The 20966-nt window shown below is 53.7% G+C and overlaps 1 protein-coding gene across 1 annotated transcript in view; it reads right to left on the reverse strand.

Moving 5' to 3' along the window:
• Window positions 1–462: 462 nt before the first annotated feature.
• Window positions 463–20966, reverse strand: part of vasnb (vasorin b) — a 36423-nt gene continuing 15919 nt past the window's right edge. Inside the window, exon 3 of the mRNA XM_056288779.1 lies at window positions 463–4636. Within this exon, the coding sequence (XP_056144754.1) occupies window positions 2553–4607 (2055 nt within the window). The 5' untranslated portion in view covers window positions 4608–4636 and the 3' untranslated portion in view covers window positions 463–2552. The remainder of the gene's footprint in view (window positions 4637–20966) is intronic.

Genomic DNA, 20966 nt, shown 5'->3' on the forward strand with positions numbered 1-20966 from the left:
CGCCGGTTTCCCCCCCGCCATCAAAAAGACACGCAGGTTAGGGTTAGTACTCCTGTCTGTGCCCCTGAGCAAGGCACGGCAAGACGAACCGGAGTCGGTCCCCGGGTGCTGCGCGGCGGCTGCCCGCTGCTACTAGCCACACGGCTAGGACGGGTTAAAAGCGGCGAGGACTTTCCCCGCGGGGGTCAATAAAGTGTCTCAGGGTCAAACTCCTGTGCTCCTGGAGCTCAGCAAACGCACGCCCATGTGTGAATAATATGACCTTTTCCCTTCGTTCTCCCGGCGTATCGCCTCCCCCTTTCCCCCTCTCACTCGTCGGCCCTTTCACTCATCCCGTTGAGTGGCGGTTTGAAAGAGACGAGGACGCTAATGGCCGACTTACTCTCCCCTTGGCCCGGCGTCCAGACGAGTTCACCCTCTTGGAGGCGAAGGGCGGAAGTGAAAAATGGAAACGTATTCTCTTGTCGTTATCACCATTATTCATTTATTCGGTTTTCCTCATGATAATATCGCGTATTCCCATTTGTACAAACAAGTTCACTGAATTGAAAAAGACTTACAAAACACAGAGCTTCCCAAAATAAACAGGGAAAAATGGACGAACACATAAGAGAACGCATCATCTTCAATGTATCCTGATTTTACAGTCATAATATTCCAGTTGCGTTTGTGGTTTTCGATGATATCTGGGCGGCAGAATCGCCGTTGTGGTTGCGCCCTTGAGATTCCGACGAGATTTGCAGACGTTTGTTGTTGCGTTTTCGTGGGGCGAGTAGGCGGCGTACCGAGGGGCCCTTAATGAACTCCTCAACTCGGCTTAACCGTCAAGGTATGACGGTAGCAACCTGACGGTCTTGAGGTCTCCGCACAAGACGGAGCATGCTGCAGCATTTATCACTGATGTTGACAAGAGATGTGCTGCATCTGCTGCATCTGCTCCACACACACACACACACTCACGCACACACACACAAACACACACCCGCACGCACACACACCGGGAGCAGGGTAGCAGCAGACACATGAAAGGCTACTTTGAGCACTTCTTCTCTCCTCATTCACAGATTTGGATCTGCGTCTCCACAACAGTCCTCGAAGGTCTCCCAACGCCGCTCGTACAAGTTCTGCTACCCTCAGCCCAGAGCACCAATAAACACCGTGCACCGTGCTACTACGTCTGGACTTTTCATAGTCTGTCTGGTTGGTTGCAAGCGAGCAGGACCAAAACCCCCTTTTTTTCTGCCGAAGTGAATTTTTACGGTGCGCCGAAGAGGCTAATTTTACCTTGGGGGAAACAACAGTACACAACCCCTGCGCAGGCCATCTCGAATGTTCTTTCGCGATTTGTGGTCGAGGGCTGCGACCGAGTCTCTGCTCGCTGGGATTATAAACAATAAATAAAATCCTCGACGTTCTCTGCTAGGGCTTCGTCACGGGAACGTGAAGCGAGCCCCCCCGGAAGGACGGCGGACGCCCGTCGCAGCGCTGAAACAAGCAGGGCTGGTTCAGCCGACCGCTTCCCTTTGTAACATCTGTAATCTCTTGCTTGTTTCGCGGCGGGGAAAGGAGGGCGAGGGTCGCGGAACGGGGAAGGGGGATTTAGCCTTGAGGCCGCCCAGACTTACATGTGCTTAGACTGTCTGACAACTCTCGGGGTAAAGCTCTTTGATTGACTTTGCTGGTACAAAATGCGGTTTAATCTTCAAAGATTTTAATCTGCTGTTTTGTCTGTCTGTAAATCACACGGAGTGGGGGGCCAGGGCTGGTTAATAGTCGCACACTCGTTAAGCAAGGACAAAAAAAAAGAAGCAATATCAAGACACAAGTATAAAAAAAAATGTACATACAAAAACAAGAGAGAACAAGTTCACGAGAGCACTACATCCAAATAAAGCACTCCAAGCGTCAGACATTTTGACTGAAAGTTACATCTCTTCATTTTGTGACTTGAAGGTCATTCACAGCGAGCACTCGTCCCTTCGGGTAGTGCTGAGGTGCTACAACGTGTAGCGGAAAAGTCAGTTTGCTGTCCCGTCATCACTGCAGGGAAATGGCACCGTAGCCTCATTTCAGTGCATACCTTCTTTTGAACACACAAAGGAGGGCGCCTGACCTTTGACCCTGAGGTCCAGCCAATGATTATGACACCAGATGTCTCAGCGTTACTTGGCCTTGGCCCTGCTCGCTATTAGCAGGCAAGCTGAGAGATCGCCAGTCCAACAATGATGAATAAGAACGATGATGAACAATGAAGAAACGGGCAGGATGCAGCATATGTAAATGGAATAAAGGCACTTTGAGTTTGTTTTTTGGGGGGGGGGGTTTGGTTTTTGTCCAAAAAAAATCCTTTAGAACTGGTTTAATGTCTGTTTAGACAACTGAAGTGAGTTGAGATAAATATATGTTCAGTTTCTCCATTGCAGGTTGGCTGGTGGGTATGCTCTCCTTCACTGTCACCAGCAAAACTAGCTGGTTTGTGTAGTTCACCAGTTGGGAGAACGGCGTAAAGGAATAAAATCCTGCTTAAAGTCTCGATAACACCAAGCTGGGTGTCAGAAGTAGGAGGGCTTGTGAGAAGACATGTTGTTGTTTGATGTACAGTGATCCTGTAGTAGCAACACCTCATACTCAAGATTGCCATTCTGCACAGCAGGCTCAGGGATCATGAGTTCTGGGTGCTTTTGAGGCAATGCTCCATTGTCTAAACCATCCTTAACTCCCTCAAGCTCCAGCTGGGAGGGCTCACAGTCTAGGTCGATGTTGCCCTTGGCTCTCTTCCTTCGAAGGTAACACGCAACCCCCACTGAGGCTGCTATCAGGACCAAAAGCAGCAAGATGGCCAGGGCGGGCACGAGCATAGTGGTGAGCCTCTTGTCCTTTACCTGTGCCCCTGTGGTGCTATGCTGCTGAGCAGCTGTATGGGCCTCAGTGCAGACACTGTCCATACCACTAGGTGCACCTAGTGGACTGGCGCACACAGTGTAGGTGCAGTTAGGCCTCAGGCCTCTAAGTGTATACTCTGGGTAGGATGCAGGCACACTGAGCTGCACCGGCCTGCGGTCAGGCCCAGATAGATTACGATAGGTGAGACGTATTCCACGGATGTTGGGCCGCATTTCAATGTAGCGGTGAAGGTCCAGCAGGATGGAGGTAGAGGTCACATGAAGTGAGCTGATGTCTGGCTCATCTGCAGTGACAGGAGCCATGGACACCTCATCTTCAGGTGATGGGGGTAGATGATTATTACGGATCTCACAGTAGATTCCAGAGGTGCCTTGTGGGCAGGTACACTCCACCTGACCCCGCTGGTCCAATCGACAAGTACCCCCATTCAGGCAGGTGGTAGAAGGACAAAACCATTGCTCCATATCCGGGTCCAGGCTACTACTACTGGGAGAAGCAGGGACAGGGGGCAAGGGAGAGTCATCTGCGGCATCCAACGGCATGTCACTAGGCTTAAGTGCTACAAAAGCCCTAGTTGTGCTTGAGAGTGTGGTGAGTGGGACAGACACAGTAGTGCTGGTCTTGACTGTGGTGGTAACTGTGGTTGTGGTAGGGCAACCGAATTCCCTGTGTTCCAGCCTCTCCAGAACCTTTCCAGCATGGATAGGTGGGAAGTGGCAACGAGTCTCCTCAGTCCGCTCCAGGGTAATGCCCCTAGTTCTCAGCCAGCTAGGGAACCAGGCGAGGGTGCAAAGGCAGTTGAAGGGATTTTCAGCCACAGTCAGCTTCTTAATGTGAGGGAAAAGCTGGGGGAAATCCTCAGGGATGCCTTGCAGACTGAGGCTGCTAATGTCCAACTCCTGAAGCTCCCCCAAGTTCTGCAGGTCTTCTAGCTTCAGAGGACCTAAAGGATTCCCAGCCAGGCTGAGATGGATCATCTCCCTTGCCTCTTTCAGTGCTGGAGGGAATGTCTCCAGCTGGTTTCCTGATATGTCCAGCGCATGCAGGTTCCCCAGACTAGCCATCAACTCGTCATCCAGGTTTTTGAGCCCCACCCCAGCTAGCTTCAGGGACTCAAGGTTGGGGGTTTGGAGATCTGAAGGACCCAGGGAGGGGAGCACATTAAAGCGAAGGTCTAGAAGTAGCAGTTGGGGCATGGAGAGAGTAGGGAGAGATGTGAGCTGGTTCCCCTGCAGTTTTAGCTCGAGTAGCTGCTCCAAGCCATTGAAGGCTGCAGGATGGATAGTCTTGATGTGGTTACTGTACAGATAGAGACGCTCCAGCAGTACCATACCCTGGAAGCATCCCTCAGAAATATGAGTGATCTGGTTCGACGACAAGTCCAGGTTGTTCAGAGAGGATAAAGGTTCAAACACCCTCTCAGGAAGCTCAGTCAGTTTGTTCTGACTGAGGTCCAGCATCTCCAGGCTATCCAGACCATTAAAGTCCTCTCTAGTCAAACCCTCAATGCCATTGGCAAACAGGTACAGGCTCTTTGTGGCTGGGGGAATTCCCTGGGGAATGGTGGAGGACCGTCGCTGGAAACATAAGATGGACTCCGGCGTGGAACAGGAGCAGTCCTTCGGGCAATTGCTGGACAGGGTGTCGTCAGTTAGGAGAAGGAAGACGAGGAACGGCGTCAGCGGAGGGAGAAGGACCTTCATGGTGTGCACTCTTTCTCTTCCTGCACAGCCTGAAACGAGAGAACAAGGACACCCTCAGTGACCTGTGTAATCATGCAAACTATCTTAATGTAAACACTGGCTGATTGTAGAATGGGAGACGTGTAGCAGGCAGTCACAAAACAATGTTTCCGCTCTCACAAGGCCACATCAAGGCCATTTTTGAGTTGAGAGAACTGTAGCTTTTTTTTTATCCCCCCCCCCCACCTTTTTTTTCTTCCAATTGTACTTGGCCAATTACCCCACTTTTCTAAGCCATCCCGGTCGCCGCTCCACCCCTCTGCTGATCCAGGGAGGGCTGCGGACTACCACATCTCCTCCAATACACGTGGTGTTGCCAGCCGCTTCATTTCACCTGACAGTGAAGAGTTTCACCAGGGGGACGTAGCGTGTTGGAGGATCACGCTATTCCCCCCAGTCCCCCCCCCCGCCCCCGAACAGGCGTCCCAAGACCGACCAGAGGAGGCGCTAGTGCAGCGACCAGGACACATACCCACATCCGCATACACCAAGCCGGAGGTAACACGGGGATTCGAACCAGCGATCCCCGTATTGGTAGGCAACAGAATAGACCGCCACGCCGCCCCAGAACTGTAGCTGTTTTAAAACTACCAAGAAACTTAAAACAGATACTGTGGTCTTCAACTACACAATAACATTTTCTAAAGAGAATACCGAGGTTTCAGACTGGTATTGGTCAGTTATTGATTGACTGTGGTATCCTTTAATATGTTTTTAGAGTGGAGATTACAATCAAGGACTCTGCTGTGCACGTACTCCCGCGATCAAAGGCTTTCTTTTGGCGCTAGTTCCCCTTAAATAATAGTCTACAGCGGCGACCTCATGGCCCGGGACAAACTTTCCTCTCCACTCGGGGAAAAGTTGGCTCCGGGACTTGATGCCACACTCGTCTGTCCCAGAGTGTCACTTTCTGTATTCATGGTGCTGTGTAAGTGACAGTATTGTGAGATGCTGAAACCAGTGTTCCCCTTTTCTTATGTATTTTTGTTGTTGTGCTTAGCGGATGGTTTTTTTCCACAAGGCCTTCTCTGGTTGTTTGTATGACTGCGCGAGGTTTTGTGTATTTGGACGTGTGTCCGCTTGTGCACATGTGTTGTGTTTTTTTGGAGTCTGGGCCGCCCGCCTACCACCATTTATGCTATTGCAAATACTGCGGTTACGCTGGAGGTACGGTTAACTCTCTTCTTCGTGTTTACGGCCGACTCCGTAGACTATGAAACACACACATACACACACACGCACACACACACACAACATCACTTACACGTTGTGCTTTGCTTTCTGCTGCGGAGATGGGGTGGACGTGGCTATAGGAAAGTGTACACATCGCAAGTGGCATTGTGAAACGGAAAAGGGAAAAACAAAAGGACGGACTTGGAAGTAAACAGCACTCCGCTTTCAACGATTTCCTTCAGCCAAACCATGTCACGCCGTTTGTCGACCGGGGCGGGCGGGCGGGGGGGGGGGCAATGCATCAGCGGGTGGGTTACTTAGCGGTTTCCTAAATTTGGAGAGAGAGAGAGAGAGAGAGAGAGAGGCACCGCGCCGACCGTAAACACAGCACGAAAGACTTACACTTTCGGTGTCGTCAGTACACAGAAATGCGGCGAGGTATACGAGGCCGAACAGGGGAGGCGGTTTTACTCTTATTTACACGCCTTTCACCTGAGACCCCCCACCCCACCCCACCCCCAACCTCTCCCGACGCCCCGAAACAAACACCTTGTGGGGCGTCAGCTCGACACTTGAAAGGGTTGAGAGGGGGGTGGGGGTGGGGATGATGGAAGAGAAAGGGGGAGGAATGGAGATAAAGGAGAAACTAGACACTGAGGAGAGCCGGTCTGATAGTTTATCATCCTCCGCTATCGCGTGAGGGCGGCCTTGGGAGAGAAAAGGGAACGTCTCTGTCTGTCGGCCGTTCGTCTTTCTTTTACTTTGTTCTCCAACCTCGCTCCGCGATTCTCTCGATGTTGCCCCCCCCACCCCACCCCCTTAGTTTACTACCCTCTCTTGAGGCCGATAGTGTGTTTGTGTGTGCGCCTGTGATTTTGGGGTGGTTAACGTCTGAAGGTCACGTTGAGGTGAACTATGTGAAAGCTCTCTTTTATTGACTCACCACAGGGAAGTGAACCAGAAACACGATAGTCTGATTTACTCTCTGCTGTGTGCACAACATGTGCCGCCCGTGCTTTTGTTTACGCCTTGATTCTAGTTTATTGGCGGTGGGTCGCGGCAGAGGTGGCGGTGTCGGGGGTGGGGTGGGGTTTGATTCCCACAGAAACCCGGCTTTCTGATTTTGAGTGTAAGTTCCGGACACCTACGTGGATCTGCGCGGCGGCGAGTCCTCGCGGTGTCGCTTTTGTTGGCGTTTTCACTCCGGCGCCGTCTGAACAGAGGAGCCCCGAAGCCGAGCGGCTGTTGCGTAGTCTGACCCGGTTCACGTAGCGGAACATCCTGTTCCAGCACTTCTGACCCAGGGTTTGCAAGCCCATTAAAACCAAGAAGGTCTTGAACCTGACAATACCTGCAACATGTGATTTCACTCATTTCAAAAGAATATAGCAGGAAACAGGAGTTTGGTTTTTTTGAGGAAGTTAAATGCTACGCTACATGCTAAACCTGGCGTTGCGCCCATGAGGCCATCAGGGCTCACACGCCTGCTGGCCTCTATGCCTCCGTCTCCTTTCTTAGTGGAACGGTGTAACGATCACGGCCGTGTAGACTCGCTACCCCTTGACCCTTTAGTTGAGCGGTTAGCGTGGTCGCCCGTGGCGCCGGGAACTCGGGTTCGGTTCCCCGCCGCCGCCACCACATCTAGCGAGAATTCAGGGGGCAGGCGGGAATCGAACCCGGGTTCCTCACACCGCGGGCGACACAATTGGCCGGGTGTGGGTGTGTGTCCTGGTCGCTGCACTAGCGCCCCCTCTGGTCAGTTGGGGCGCCTGTTCGGGGGGGGGCTGGGGGGAATAGCGTGATCCTCCCACGCGCTATGTCCCCCCCCCCCGGTAAAACTCCTCATTGTCAGGTGAAAAGAAGCGGCTGGCGACTCCACATGTATCGGGAGGAGGCATGTGGTAAGAGTGGGGTAATTGGCCGGGCACAACCGGGGAGAAAAAGTGGGGGGGGGGGGTAAAAAAAAACATCACAATAAACAATTTTCGGTGAGCCACGCTGAAGCTGTTTATTTCTTATCTAGGAATGAATAAACATCATATCTCATTTGTATTTTCTGAGGTTATTGCAGGGTGTTGGGTGAATGTTGGCACGCCGTATTAGTTGTTACAGGGGTGTTGGGTGAATCTTGGCACGCCGTACTATTTGGTTAACTCTACAGTGTACTACTGATAGCTGACTGCCAAGGGAAACAAAGTTATGCGCTACCAGCGTTGTTGTTTTTTCCATTCGCTAACCGGCATCTGTGCTACATGGCTTCTCGACGCATGACGGAAAAAAATAATAATCCCAGATACGTGCCAGGTGGATCGTGCACTACCGCAAACGTCAGGCCGCTTCTCCGTTGTGCGTTTTCTATTCATTCTCCTGTTCTTACTCTCACTCTGTGATGAATGTGGCAGAGAAGAAGATCACTGCCTCGAGTGTCAGGAGTCGGGAGACCAGATCAAGGATTTCCGAGGAAGCGAAGAGGGAGAGAGGGTTGGGGAAGGGGGTGGGGTCAGTACCGCGTCGGCACGCCGAAGCTACGGCGTTTATTTTTCCTTCCCTTTCCCCATACTCCCCCCCCCCCTTTTTTTTCTTGAAGCCGCGACCCTCTCGGAAAGATGAGGCGAGCTCTTCTTCTTTTGCCTCCTGCCGGGCGAACGTAAACCGGAGGGGGGTCGTTGCGGGGCCCGCGGCCGCGCGGCCAACAACATTCCTGTTATTGTTATCCAAGTCGTTCTTTTTGAAATCGAGCAAAGAAAGAGAAATCTTAACTCTGCACAGCCAGATGTCAATAAAAAAAACCTCTCTTATTTGAGCCCCGGGGTTTGGCTGGACGAAACATCTAACCCGCTGGCGGCGGCCAGCACCTGCTAACTGGGTAGAAAAACCTCTAAACCTTTGCCAGTCGTGCGGAAAAGTTGGAGCCGTTCGGAAATTGTTTATGGAAAATCTTGTCCAGTCACCCGAGATAACATCTGGAGGTGGTGGTGGTGTGCCATTAGCCGCAGCTGAGCGGGCAGCAGAGGTTAGGGGGGGGGGGTTACAGGTATCCCATCATTTACACGCGCCGCCCGGGGGAATTCATTTTAACTCCTTCGCGCTTTGATATAGCTGGGGACAAGTCCAGAACGTGGACTCTAGAAACAGCCGCGGAGGGAAGCGGAGAGAGAGACCGGTCGTGTTGCAGGGAAGAGGAAGGAGGAAGCGTGGATGCCGTGCTGCCTTGTGTATACAGGACGAGGGAAAGCCAAAGGATGCGGTGGAAGGTGGAGCGGGAAGGGAGCGGGAAGGGAGCGGGCCTCAAGCAGCAGCTGGAACGTATGCGGAAGAAGTAGCGTGATTCGTGTTTGCATACCATTAATGGTTATGGGGCTCTGAGCCTCTTTTCCAAAGCAGGGTTTAATTTTGTGCACATGTCCGTGTGTGTGTCTGTGTATGTGTGTGTGTGTGTGTGTGGGAGGGGGGGGAGCACATGCTTGTGTGTTTATGAGAGAAAGTATGTGTATGTACTATTTGGTACATACCAGCATACCAGATACTCTTTACTGTGCGAGTGAGTGAGTGAGTGAGCGAGAGCGAGCGAGCTAGCTAGAGAGAGAGAGAGAGAGAGCGAGCGAGGGGAGGGAGAGGTATGCGTCCGAAGTTGTCCAAAGATCCAGTCCGGCCTCTTCCGGACACGGGGTAACCTGACTTCAGTCTTATCGGGGCCAGGGAAGTGGGTATAGGGGGCCAGTGCCAGAATATACAACCTCAGGGTAGTCATGTGGGGAGAAGGAGAGCCGGGCCGGTTCGAACCGTGCACATTTTTCCGAGTATCTAGTCGTGGTGAGCCTGCCTCCGCCCCCCCCCCCCCGGGGGGCCGAGTGTTTATTCGACCGTGCCTCATTCCGAAGCGGGCCAGGCATATCTGATGACCCTGTGGAGCGGCGGGGGCGGGGGGAGGGGGGGTGTGTGTGAGGGTGTTAAACCCGCTCGATAGTTAAGATGCTGCCGTTTTCTTTCCGTCCTTCTCTGACTTGCGCGAGTTCTGCCGGCGCGTCAGATGGAGGAGGAAGATCGCGGCGTCACTGCGGCACATATACTTTTATATTCCTCCCGGTGCCGAGAGATTTCCGACTGTGGGGCCAAAAACCCCCAAGCGTTTCGGAGCGACCGGTAGGCCGAGAGAGCGAGCGAGAGAGTGAGACAGGGAGCGACATCAGCGCTAGCAGACAAACAGGCTCGTCATTCCGCATCGGAAGGAATATCCCACCAGGACCCCCCCCCCCCCGTTTTCACGAGTTGCAATTTCCTCTTTCTCTCTCCCGCGCGCTCGTTCGGGACATTCCCGGGCCGGCGAGCGGCGGAGCTTGAAAAGAGGGCGCTCCTCTCGAGCGGGCTGCCCCCGTTGACCAGGCGTCCGGAGATTAGGGCGTTCTCGAGAGCTTATAAACGGCCGCCCAAGATCGGCCGAGCGCTCCCGCGGCTACACGTACGCGCCTAAGCCCCCTTTCTCGCTGCCCAGCTCTGCGTGACGCAGCAATTTCCCCCCAACATCTGTGTTTCCGTCACGCTCGGGTCTCGGCTTTGCGGCTAGCGTTAGAAAGAGGTATGCTGGCCGAGGACTGTGCGGAATCGCCCGACTGCTGGGAAACAGGAAGTACAGAACGGAGCACGGATACGGTCTTCACCTGACGGTGTGCAAGGCAAACACAAGGCCGACACCCCGGAAAGAAGTGGGGGGGGGGGAGAAAACGAGAAGACGGGCTGTGGAAGAGGGAAAGAAAGGCTTTTCTTCCTCTGCACTCGCTCTCGCTAGCTTCCCCCGTGCCCCTCTTTTTTCTTCCCCTTTTCAGTACAAGAAGGAAAGGAAAACATGAGCTAGGGAACGGTGGTGGGGGGGGGGGGGCAAAAGAAAGGTTCTGTCAGCGGTGGTGAAGGGGCTGGAAAGGTGGATAGGGCCCGGTTTTTAGGAGGGAGGAGCGGGCTGCAGCAATTAAAGCCCCGCGGGGTGCAGCGTCGAGAGCCCTTATCTCGGGAGCAGAAGGCCGACACTGAGCGGCAGGGACGGGGACAAGACGGGGGGCCTCAGAGGAGGCTACGACACCGTGGTGTAGGTATGTGAGTTTGTGGAGGGGCGAGGGGAGGTGGAACAGCGGCGGTGCTTGTTGGGGGGGTGGGGGGGGATGCATACAATCCCCCCCTTGTGCGCAAGCAAATACGGGGCACTCGCATAATTTGTCCGTGCAGGGGAGGCTTCACGCCATGTCCGGGTGAGGGGGGGTAAGGCCGCACACCAGAGAGCGCATACTCCCAATTAAAGAGCCCCCCCCCCTCCCGGGGGACCTCATCTTCAGACGCAGCCAAGCTCCGGGTGTGTGTGTATCAACGTGTGATGTACGGCGCTGCTCGAGGCCTGTGTGGCTCAATTCACCGGGGCCAAGTACTAAAACTCGCTGCCGAGACTGCTTCACTGAGATTTACTGGAGCAGCGGCGTGGATATTGCGGTAACCATGGAAACGCTAGTGTTGCCTCCCATACACACACACACACACTTGGCGAACGGCGAACAGGAAGTCGTTACTGTGGATGGGAGCAGGACGGCGGAGTCAGATGACACCGGCACATGATGCCGGCAGACGGCACCGCCGCCGTCCAGGGTTGAAGCGTCTGAACTGTTTGCCGTCCTCCGCACATCTGGACACGCTGCCTAGCGCGTCGCGAAGTCGGCGGATCAGTTTTATAGGTGCAAAGAATTGACAGAATCGCTGTATGCGATGAAATAAAACACGAAACACGTTTGAACCATTCACACCCCCCCCCCGTGCAGATCGATACATCACCATAGCAACTTGTGTTGTTGTTTTTTTGTTTTTTTTTTAATTTATTTCTGATTTTTCCCTTTTTTCTCCCAATTTAGGGGCCAATTGATCCCTATTTTAATTCAAACACCCACCCTCGTATTGCATGCGTTCGCCAACCGCATCTCTCCGGCCGGCAGTCTCGAAGGAAAGCGCCTCCCCACTTTCGTGACAAGGCGAATCCAAGCCGAACCACTGTTTTTCCGACACACACAGAGACGCATTCACATGACGAACACAAGCCGACTCCGCCCCCCTCCCGAAGACAGCGTTGCCAATGATCGCTGCTTCATCGAGTCCGGCCATAGTCGGATCTGACGAGACCGGGGCGCGAACCCCAGTCCCCAGTGGGCCACTGCATCGACACCAAGCCGATGCGTAGACCGCTACGCCACCGCGGACGTTGTTTTTCTTTTTAACCTCCCTGCTGTTCCGTCTTGCAGTTTGGGATTTTTCCCGTTCCGTCTTGCCAAGTGCCGGAACCGTCTCCCGGATTCCGTGCGAACGCGCGACGGAACAGCAGGGAGTCCAAAGGAGTTGGGTCGAGTGCAAACTGGACTCGGCGTACATCCGCGAAGACGTTTCGCCTCCCGTCCAAGAGGCTTCCTCGGTTCGTGCCTCGTGAATGAGGACATTCACAGACACGCAACGGTAGGGAGGTTAAAGAAGAAGAAGAAAAACATCGGTTGCTATGGTGACGCTGTATTGTTTGCATTTGCAAATCGCACAAACGTGTTTCATGTTTGTTTTATTTACTCACATACAGTAATTCTGTCAGTTCATCCATCCTTTACCCGAGCCGCTTATCCCAGCTGGGGTCGCGGGATGCTGGAAAGCCCATCCCGGCGGGGGGGGGGGAGACCCGCCATCTTTTCCGTTTTGCGACGCGCTACACAACATAAATTCCGTCACGGGAGGACGGCCAAAAAAAGTTAAAACCGTCCCGCTGTCGTCCGCGGTGAAGACTTCCGGTTTACCGGACTCAGCGCGAACGCGTCATCGCTTTTAGCCCCTCTCCCGTGTCCACGCTGTTCCAAAGAAAGGAGCAAGGACGCCGCCCCTCCAGGCGAGCGCACACACACACGGCGGCCCCCCGCCCACGTTCCTCCACTGTCAGCACTGTCCGCACCGCAGCTGGACTCTGTTAGCCATAATCCTCGGGGTCATCACTCAGCATGACAAAGAGGTTAAGAGAGAATTGGGCAGCGGAAACCAGAGTTGTGCAGAAAACCGGCCTCAGAGAGAGAGGGGGGGGGAGAGAGAGAGAGAGAGGAAGCCTCTCGAGCGATAGCGGTGGAGGGAAGACGGCACAAATCCGCGTGTGCATGCTGCCCAAGTGTTAATTTGCTTAACAATGTCAGCTATGCTAAACCGTCTCTCAGGCGAGCGCACGTCTTTTGTCGCGCAAACTTCCGCATCTTTACCGCCGCGGTCCGTTGTCGGTCGGACCTGTTCAACAAGCCGGGTCAGGCTGGCATTCAGAACATGTATTACCTTGTTGTTTTTTCCTCCTTCCTCCTCAATCCATACAAGTGAGGAGGAGGAGGAGGAGGAGGAGGAAGATGGCCACGTTTTATTTCCATTTCCCCCTCTTCTCCAAACACAGCCGGTTATTAAGGCCATGCAGAGCGGAGGCCTGTGTGTGGATTCCTCTGAGCGTTAGTGTGACCGGGAGGCTTTCTGTACTTGCAGTACCCTCGTCTAGAGTCGAGCTCGGTTAAAAGACGAAATGCTAATACGGAGAGCCAGGGGCATTCTACCCCGCCTGTCAGGGCTAATACCCATCTCGAAACCGCAATGTTGTTGTTGTGCTTTGTAGTGGTACGGAGGGGCCATAGCGTTTATTTATTTATTTTTTTTAGAAAACGCTGCACAAACTCGGCTTTGTGACCGATTTCACTCGGACCACAAGAAAGGACTCTTGTCTGTGCCAGACACATCCACAGATCCACAGCACCCCCCCCCCACCCCGCCCCACAGCTCTGTCAGCGCTGATCGACTAAAATTAACAAACGCCACCGGTTTAACCAACACACACAGGTACCTCTCGTGGCGGCTGGCCAGCACAGGGCGCCGGGGCGCCGCCCCCTTCAAACATCAAGAGGTGAAAATCGACTTAAACGTGTTAAAGTTGTGTACTGCAAATAACTGTGAAATAAAAGTGTTTTGCAGTCTGTGAGCGCCTGTCAGCAGCCATTAAATATCGGTTCCAATGGTGTTGGGTTGATTTCTGCCTGAATACATCTACTTCCTGGGTGAGGGGCGCCGGCCAAACCATACCTTATGTAAGCCCTCAAACTTGTGGCGAGCAGGCGACCCGAGGCTGCTGTCTGATTGGTGTCTTCAGATTTTCCAGGGGGCGCAGTTCTGCGCCGCCCCAGACACCCCCACTTTTATTGGCAGCGAAATGGTGTTGTTTTAATGTTTTTTGATCTAACGTGATTGGACGATTCTCGTGGCTGTAAGTCATGTTCACGCCCACCACGACTGTCAATCATCCACCGTCCGTCTACGAGCCCTGATCAAATCTATAGGCTACACTGACCTTCTTAATAACTCTGTGTGGACATTAAAGCGGCTGTCGGGTGTGCTGCACCAAGGTAAATGGCCCCCCCCCAAATTTTTTTAGCACCAACCGCCACTGGAATGGACCTCGCTTTTCTTTTTTTTCCTTTTTCTCTCTTTTTCGCTCCGTCTCCCTTACACTCCTCTGGTTTTTGCTCAACTAAACGAGTGGCAAAGCGGCTTATTATCGGCGTGAAAAATGGCCCCCTTCTTTCTGGCTCCAGGATTTATGGCTCGGAGTGAGCCGGCCTGTATGGCCGCCGCGAGGGCGGTGCCATTGGGAGTCCGCGGCCTGGCCGACTTGAAAGAGAGCTTGATTTACAGTTGCAGGGGTGACGCAGGGGTGGTTGCGAGGAGAGGGGGAGTTTCCTAGAACAAAGCAGGTCTCTCAGGAGTCGCTAAGTGGGTATTTCAAGGTGTAACGAGCTGCAAAAAAGTGCAGACACCGTTGTCGTTTTCTACCCTTTTCAACAACATCTGAGCTCGGAGGAGCTCTGAAGGCGAAGCTTTGTCGGCGGCGCATCTGATCAGATAAGCGTCAGTCCAAATGTCAACAAAGCCTATGGACCGGCGAGGCGCACACAGACCCGTAGGGGTCAGGGGTCGGGCTTAGTGTTTCCACCGCTGCTCAGTGTTCTGTGGCTGCCGTTGTGGACTGCGGACAACACAGATAACCAGCCCTGTTGGACGCCGGCACACACCCAGCTCATGTTACACACACGCACACATATATATATATACACACACACACACACATGTGCAAACACGCACCTGAGGCTTGTGGGTCTTTGCCTCCGCAACAGGTGCTTTCTGCAACCCCTCTGGGGCGGTGTGAAACCCAAACCCTTCGGAGTGTGTCTGAGTAAACGACACGGCTTGTGCCAAAGCTCCGGCTTCGGCCTCAAGACGCCTGCACGCTCCTGCCCCGGGGGGGGGGGGGGGGAGAGCCGGGGAGAGGGGAGCGGACACGGCCGGGGGAGGGGGGGGAGGCGGGCGGCCACACAGCCGGACTGACTCCGTCTCTCTCCCCTCAAACACAGTGCCCGTCTTGTCTCGTCCAGTGACTGGTGTTCAGACACTGATACGTGTCTCTCACCGGTGGACCCCCTGACCTTTGACCCACCGAGGTCCCCCTTTGTCTCCGTAAGATACCACCAGAGGCACAGTACACGGCTCTGTCACAAATACACACACACACACACACACCTTCCCAAAAACACACCCCTGACACACCAGCACATCTGCCCGGTTCCTCACCACACCGCTCTCGGGTTGCCAGGATGTGGTGCGTGTCAGCACACCGCCGACCGAATTAACCCCGGCTCCTTTCCTGTGGCCTCGTCGCTACCGCCCGGTCCCCCGAAGGTCCTGCCGATCCTCCTGTAACCCGAGCTGCGTGCTGACTCGGACACACTCTCTCTCTCTCTCGTGGTGTTTTGTCCTCGCATGCTGCTCGAACATGGAGCAGCACCCTGGCAGGCCGTTTACCTGACCCGGCGGCGTGTCCGGCCACTCGGTTGACCCGCACCATATATTATATATATATATATATATATATATATATATATATATATATATATATATATATATATATATATATGGTGCGGGTCAACCGAGTATATATATATATATATATATATATATATATATATATATATATATATACTCGGTTGACCTGCACCATATATATATATATATATATATACACTACCGTTCAAAAGTTTGGGATCACCCAAACAATTTTGTGTTTTCCATGAAAAGTCACACTTATTCACCACCATATGTTGTGAAATGAATAGAAAATAGAGTCAAGACATTGACAAGGTTAGAAATAATGATTTGTATTTGAAATAAGATTTTTTTTACATCAAACTTTGCTTTCGTCAAAGAATCCTCCATTTGCAGCAATTACAGCATTGCAGACCTTTGGCATTCTAGCTGTTAATTTGTTGAGGTAATCTGGAGAAATTGCACCCCACGCTTCCAGAAGCAGCTCCCACAAGTTGGATTGGTTGGATGGGCACTTCTTTGAGCAGATTGAGTTTCTGGAGCATCACATTTGTGGGGTCAATTAAACGCTCAAAATGGCCAGAAAAAGAGAACTTTCATCTGAAACTCGACAGTCTATTCTTGTTCTTAGAAATGAAGGCTATTCCATGCGAGAAATTGCTAAGAAATTGAAGATTTCCTACACCGGTGTGTACTACTCCCTTCAGAGGACAGCACAAACAGGCTCTAACCAGAGTAGAAAAAGAAGTGGGAGGCCGCGTTGCACAACTGAGCAAGAAGATAAGTACATTAGAGTCTCTAGTTTGAGAAACAGACGCCTCACAGGTCCCCAACTGGCATCTTCATTAAATAGTACCTGTTAGAGCCTGTTTGTGCTGTCCTCTGAAGGGAGTAGTACACACCGGTGTAGGAAATCTTCAATTTCTTAGCAATTTCTCGCATGGAATAGCCTTCATTTCTAAGAACAAGAATAGACTGTCGAGTTTCAGATGAAAGTTCTCTTTTTCTGGCCATTTTGAGCGTTTAATTGACCCCACAAATGTGATGCTCCAGAAACTCAATCTGCTCAAAGAAGTGCCCATCCAACCAATCCAACTTGTGGGAGCTGCTTCTGGAAGCGTGGGGTGCAATTTCTCCAGATTACCTCAACAAATTAACAGCTAGAATGCCAAAGGTCTGCAATGCTGTAATTGCTGCAAATGGAGGATTCTTTGACGAAAGCAAAGTTTGATGTAAAAAATATCTTATTTCAAATACAAATCATTATTTCTAACCTTGTCAATGTCTTGACTCTATTTTCTATTCATTTCACAACATATGGTGGTGAATAAGTGTGACTTTTCATGGAAAACACGAAATTGTTTGGGTGATCCCAAACTTTTGAACGGTAGTGTATATATATATATATATGGTGCGGGTCAACCGAGTATATATATATATATATATATATATCCCCCACCGGCCCGGTAACTCCGTCTGGCACCCGGCTGGCATCCGTCACAGCTCAGTGGCACAGAAACACAAACGCTCTTCCTGTCTCTTGTCTGCTCTCTCACACCGAGAAACCCCAACGCCCCCACCCGCCCCCACCCGCTGCAGTAGACCTGCTCCCGGGAAGGCGCCGCGGTGTTGGTTTGACCCCGAGTCTTTGTTATATTAGCGACATCGGCTCGGCTCGGGGTCGCCCCGGCTCCTGCTGTCCGCATAGCGGGCCCTGGCTCCTGCAGCCTGCAGCTGCCGCTTACCGCCGGGAAGCCCAAATGTGCCGGAAGCGGAGGGACGGACAGCCGGTAGGTTATCACAGGGAGCCCAAACTCCTGCATTTCCTCTTCCTGCCGATGACTCCAGGACATTTGTGCGGCGTGTGTGTGTGTGTGTGTTTGCTTCCCCGTGTGCGTGCCGTTGAAGGACGCTGTGGATGGACCAGTTCTACCGATGAGCCACGGGCCAGGTGTAGCGCGCTCTTGTTTTTCTTCTTCTCTCAGTAGGTTGTTGTGAGCGTAGCTAGGACCGACAAGCCAATTTGTCACCTGCGCGACTCCTCTTCACCTCGTATGACTCCTACCTCGCGTGTGTCACCGAAGAATGCTTAACCGCCACCCGGGGCGGGTAATACAGTGTTATCTAACAACTTAAAACTCTCTTTTTTGTTGTTGTCCTGATCAGAGGATCAGAGGACACAACCGGAGTGTGTTGATGGTACAGCTATGCGCCGCCATGACCTTTAACCTCTGCCCCCTGTCGCAACAGTGGCGTGTGAGAGTTCAGAGTGAAACGACACTACAACGTATGACTGGCTGGCTGGCTGGCTGGCAGGCTGACTGGCAAGCTGGCTGGCTGACTGGCTAGCTGGCTGGCTGGCTGACTGGCTGGCTGGCTGACTGGCTGGCTGACTGACTGGCTGGCTAGCTGGCTGGCTGACTGGCTAGCTGGCTGGCTGGCTGGCAGGCTGACTGGCTAGCTGGCTGGCTGGCTGGCTAGCTGACTGGCTGGCTGGCTGACTGGCTAGCTGACTGGCAGGCTGACTGGCTAGCTGGCTGGCTGGCTGGCTAGCTGACTGGCTGGCTGGCTGGCTGGCTAGCTGACTGGCTGGCTGGCTGGCTGGCTAGCTGACTGGCTGGCTGGCTGGCTGACTGGCTGGCTGACTGACTCACTGGCTGGCTAGCTGGCAGGCTAAGTGCCTTTGTTAAATACCGTAGCGCACAGTCGCTCGTAGCTTTTGTCTTCGCCTGTCTTTGCATCCGTCCGTCCGTCCCTCGGGTTGGTCTCGGCAGCCACGCCTCAAGCGCAAGGCCTTTCTCCCTCGTCTTTGGGGGCTTGGCTAAAGCCTGGATAGACTTGCAGAACCCTCAGGCTGCATTACTGCCATAGTGTTAATGTCACACGCACACACACACACACACTGCACGGCGTCGCTCGCCAGTTAGTCAGTCTGAGGTACGCGGCAGGCGGCTAACCAACGTGTGACATTCTCTCTCTCCAACGCACAACACAAATATGTCTGAAATCTCCCCCTTCACCCTGTCAGTCCTCTTCCCGTCCCTCCACCCCCCCCCCTCTCTCAGGTCTGCTCATGTGGATGGCGAGAGTATGACAGGAATTTGGCTAAGGCGGCGTCCCCCCCCCACCCCCACCCCCCACCTGCCATAACAGTCAGAGTCTCAGACAGAGAGAGAGAGAGAGAGAGAGAGAGAGAGAGAGAGAGAGAGAGAGAGAGAGAGAGAGAGAGAGAGGCCTCCCGGTCCTCAGCAGTTGTTGATAAGGCTGAAAAACCTCCGTCAGGGCTTAGCTATGGCCGGGCCGACATGCAGGGGCCGCCCCCCCCCCCGCCCGCCCGCTGCCGACGGTGACACAACACTTAACAAACAGAAACGGTTTACAACCACACATCACTCACCCCGCCACGAGGCGCCGTTGCGGCCCGGGAGGGACACACCTTGCCGCCACATCGCCGTGTTAAGACAAGCCCGTGCTCCAGTGTGGTGGAGCGGCGTGGGCTTCGAGGTGTCCTGTAGCTCACCTTTGATTACGCCCGGCGAGACAGATTGCATCTCTTACCCCCTAGCGCTCCTCACGTCCGCCTCTATCTCTCTCTCGTTATTCCCCCCTCCGAACAGGCGCCCCGACCGGCCAGAGGAGGCGCCAGTGCAGCGACCGGGACCCACATCCGGCTCCCCACCCGCAGACACGGCCGATTGCGTCTGTAGGGACGCCCGACCAAACCGGAGGTAAGGCGGGGATTCGAACCGGCGATCCCCGTGTCGGTAGGCAAAGGAACAGACCGCTACGCCACCCGGGTGTTTCCGAAACGTTTCTAAATTTTGAAAAAAAATATATACATTGTGAAACGCCCCCCTCCACCCTAACAACTTGTTTCGTTTAGTACTTGGGTGGAATTTAGTAAAAATAAAGACGATCCCTAAAAGTTTGGTGCGTCCAGATCTTTGCCTGGTGCCGTACGGCTAATTAGCCGAGTCTGCTATGTAGCGTTACGTCTCAAAAGCGTGAAATTTACCCTCTTTTTTAATCCACCCAGACTTTCCTTCCCCCTTCCTTCGGTGCAGTTCCTGTTTGGGATTTTTCAAGTCGTACTGCCCCGCGGGTCTGTTCGTGTTTTCTGAGGGGGGAGGGGGGGGGGAGAGAAACCCCACATCAATATGCCACGCGGCTCAGCCACGCTGATTAGCCCGTCAGAGGAATGCATTGTGCAGCCACTGGCTGCGTTGGTCACCAGCCAGGCGTTGGCAGGCGGTGCGGTTCAGCCGCCTCCGGCGCCGGCACGCCTGTTCTCCGTGGCCTCCAGTGCCCCGAGGTCGCCGCCACAGCCGTGACTTTTGGGCTCTTGCCTTTTTAGTCGTAGGGTTGCTCCCGTGATGCAACGTCTTGGAAGAACGGAGCTGAGCAACTCTAATGATAAAACTGATTTGAAGGGGGGGGGGACCCCCCAAATTTGTTTTTGTCCCATTGTGCGGTCCCCCGGAGGGGCGCAGCGTTGCCTTTCACCGTGTCAAGGAAAACAGAATGTGCTTATTGGGGTGATGCACTTCCCAAGAGGACGAGACCAGGTGTTAAAAACGACACATGGCGGGGGGGGGGGCGTCCCAGTAGCGTAGGGGTCTATTCCATTGCCTGTCAACACGGGGATCGCTGGTTCGAATCCCCGCGTTACCTCCGGCTCGGTCGGGCGTCCCTGCAGGCGGGAAGCCGGATGTGTCCTGGTCGCTGCACTAGCGCCTCCTCTGGTCGGTCACGCGCTACCGTCCCCCTGGCGAAACTCCTCACTGTCGGGTGAAAAGAAGCGGCTGGCGACTCCACACGTATGGGAGGAGGCATGTGGTAGTCTGCAGCCCTCCCCCCCGGATCGGCAGAGGGGGCGGAGCAGCGACCGGGACGGCTCGGAAGAGCGGGGTGATTGACCGGACACAATTGGGGAGAAAAGCGGGGTGCGGGGGGGGGTGCGGGGGGGGGGGACACATAGTGCAGCTCAGCATCCCAATGATGCGATACGGCGTCCCGTGGACCAGCGACAGTCCGTTAACCGGGGTTTCGGCGAACGCCGTGATTTAAGTTACTTTGGGGCCTGGCAACTTGAAACGACCTGGGTCGCCGAGAGGCGGGAAGACGTCCGGAAACCTCAACGCCGTAAGTTCGATGACAGCAGGTGCGCGGCCCCGCAGCATCCCTCACAAACACAACGGGACAGACGCAAGTGGGAGGAAGGAAATATCAGCGGAAAAGAAAAGC

Source organism: Lampris incognitus, chromosome 10 (assembly GCF_029633865.1).
Source record: "Lampris incognitus isolate fLamInc1 chromosome 10, fLamInc1.hap2, whole genome shotgun sequence".
Classification (NCBI taxonomy): domain Eukaryota; kingdom Metazoa; phylum Chordata; class Actinopteri; order Lampriformes; family Lampridae; genus Lampris; species Lampris incognitus.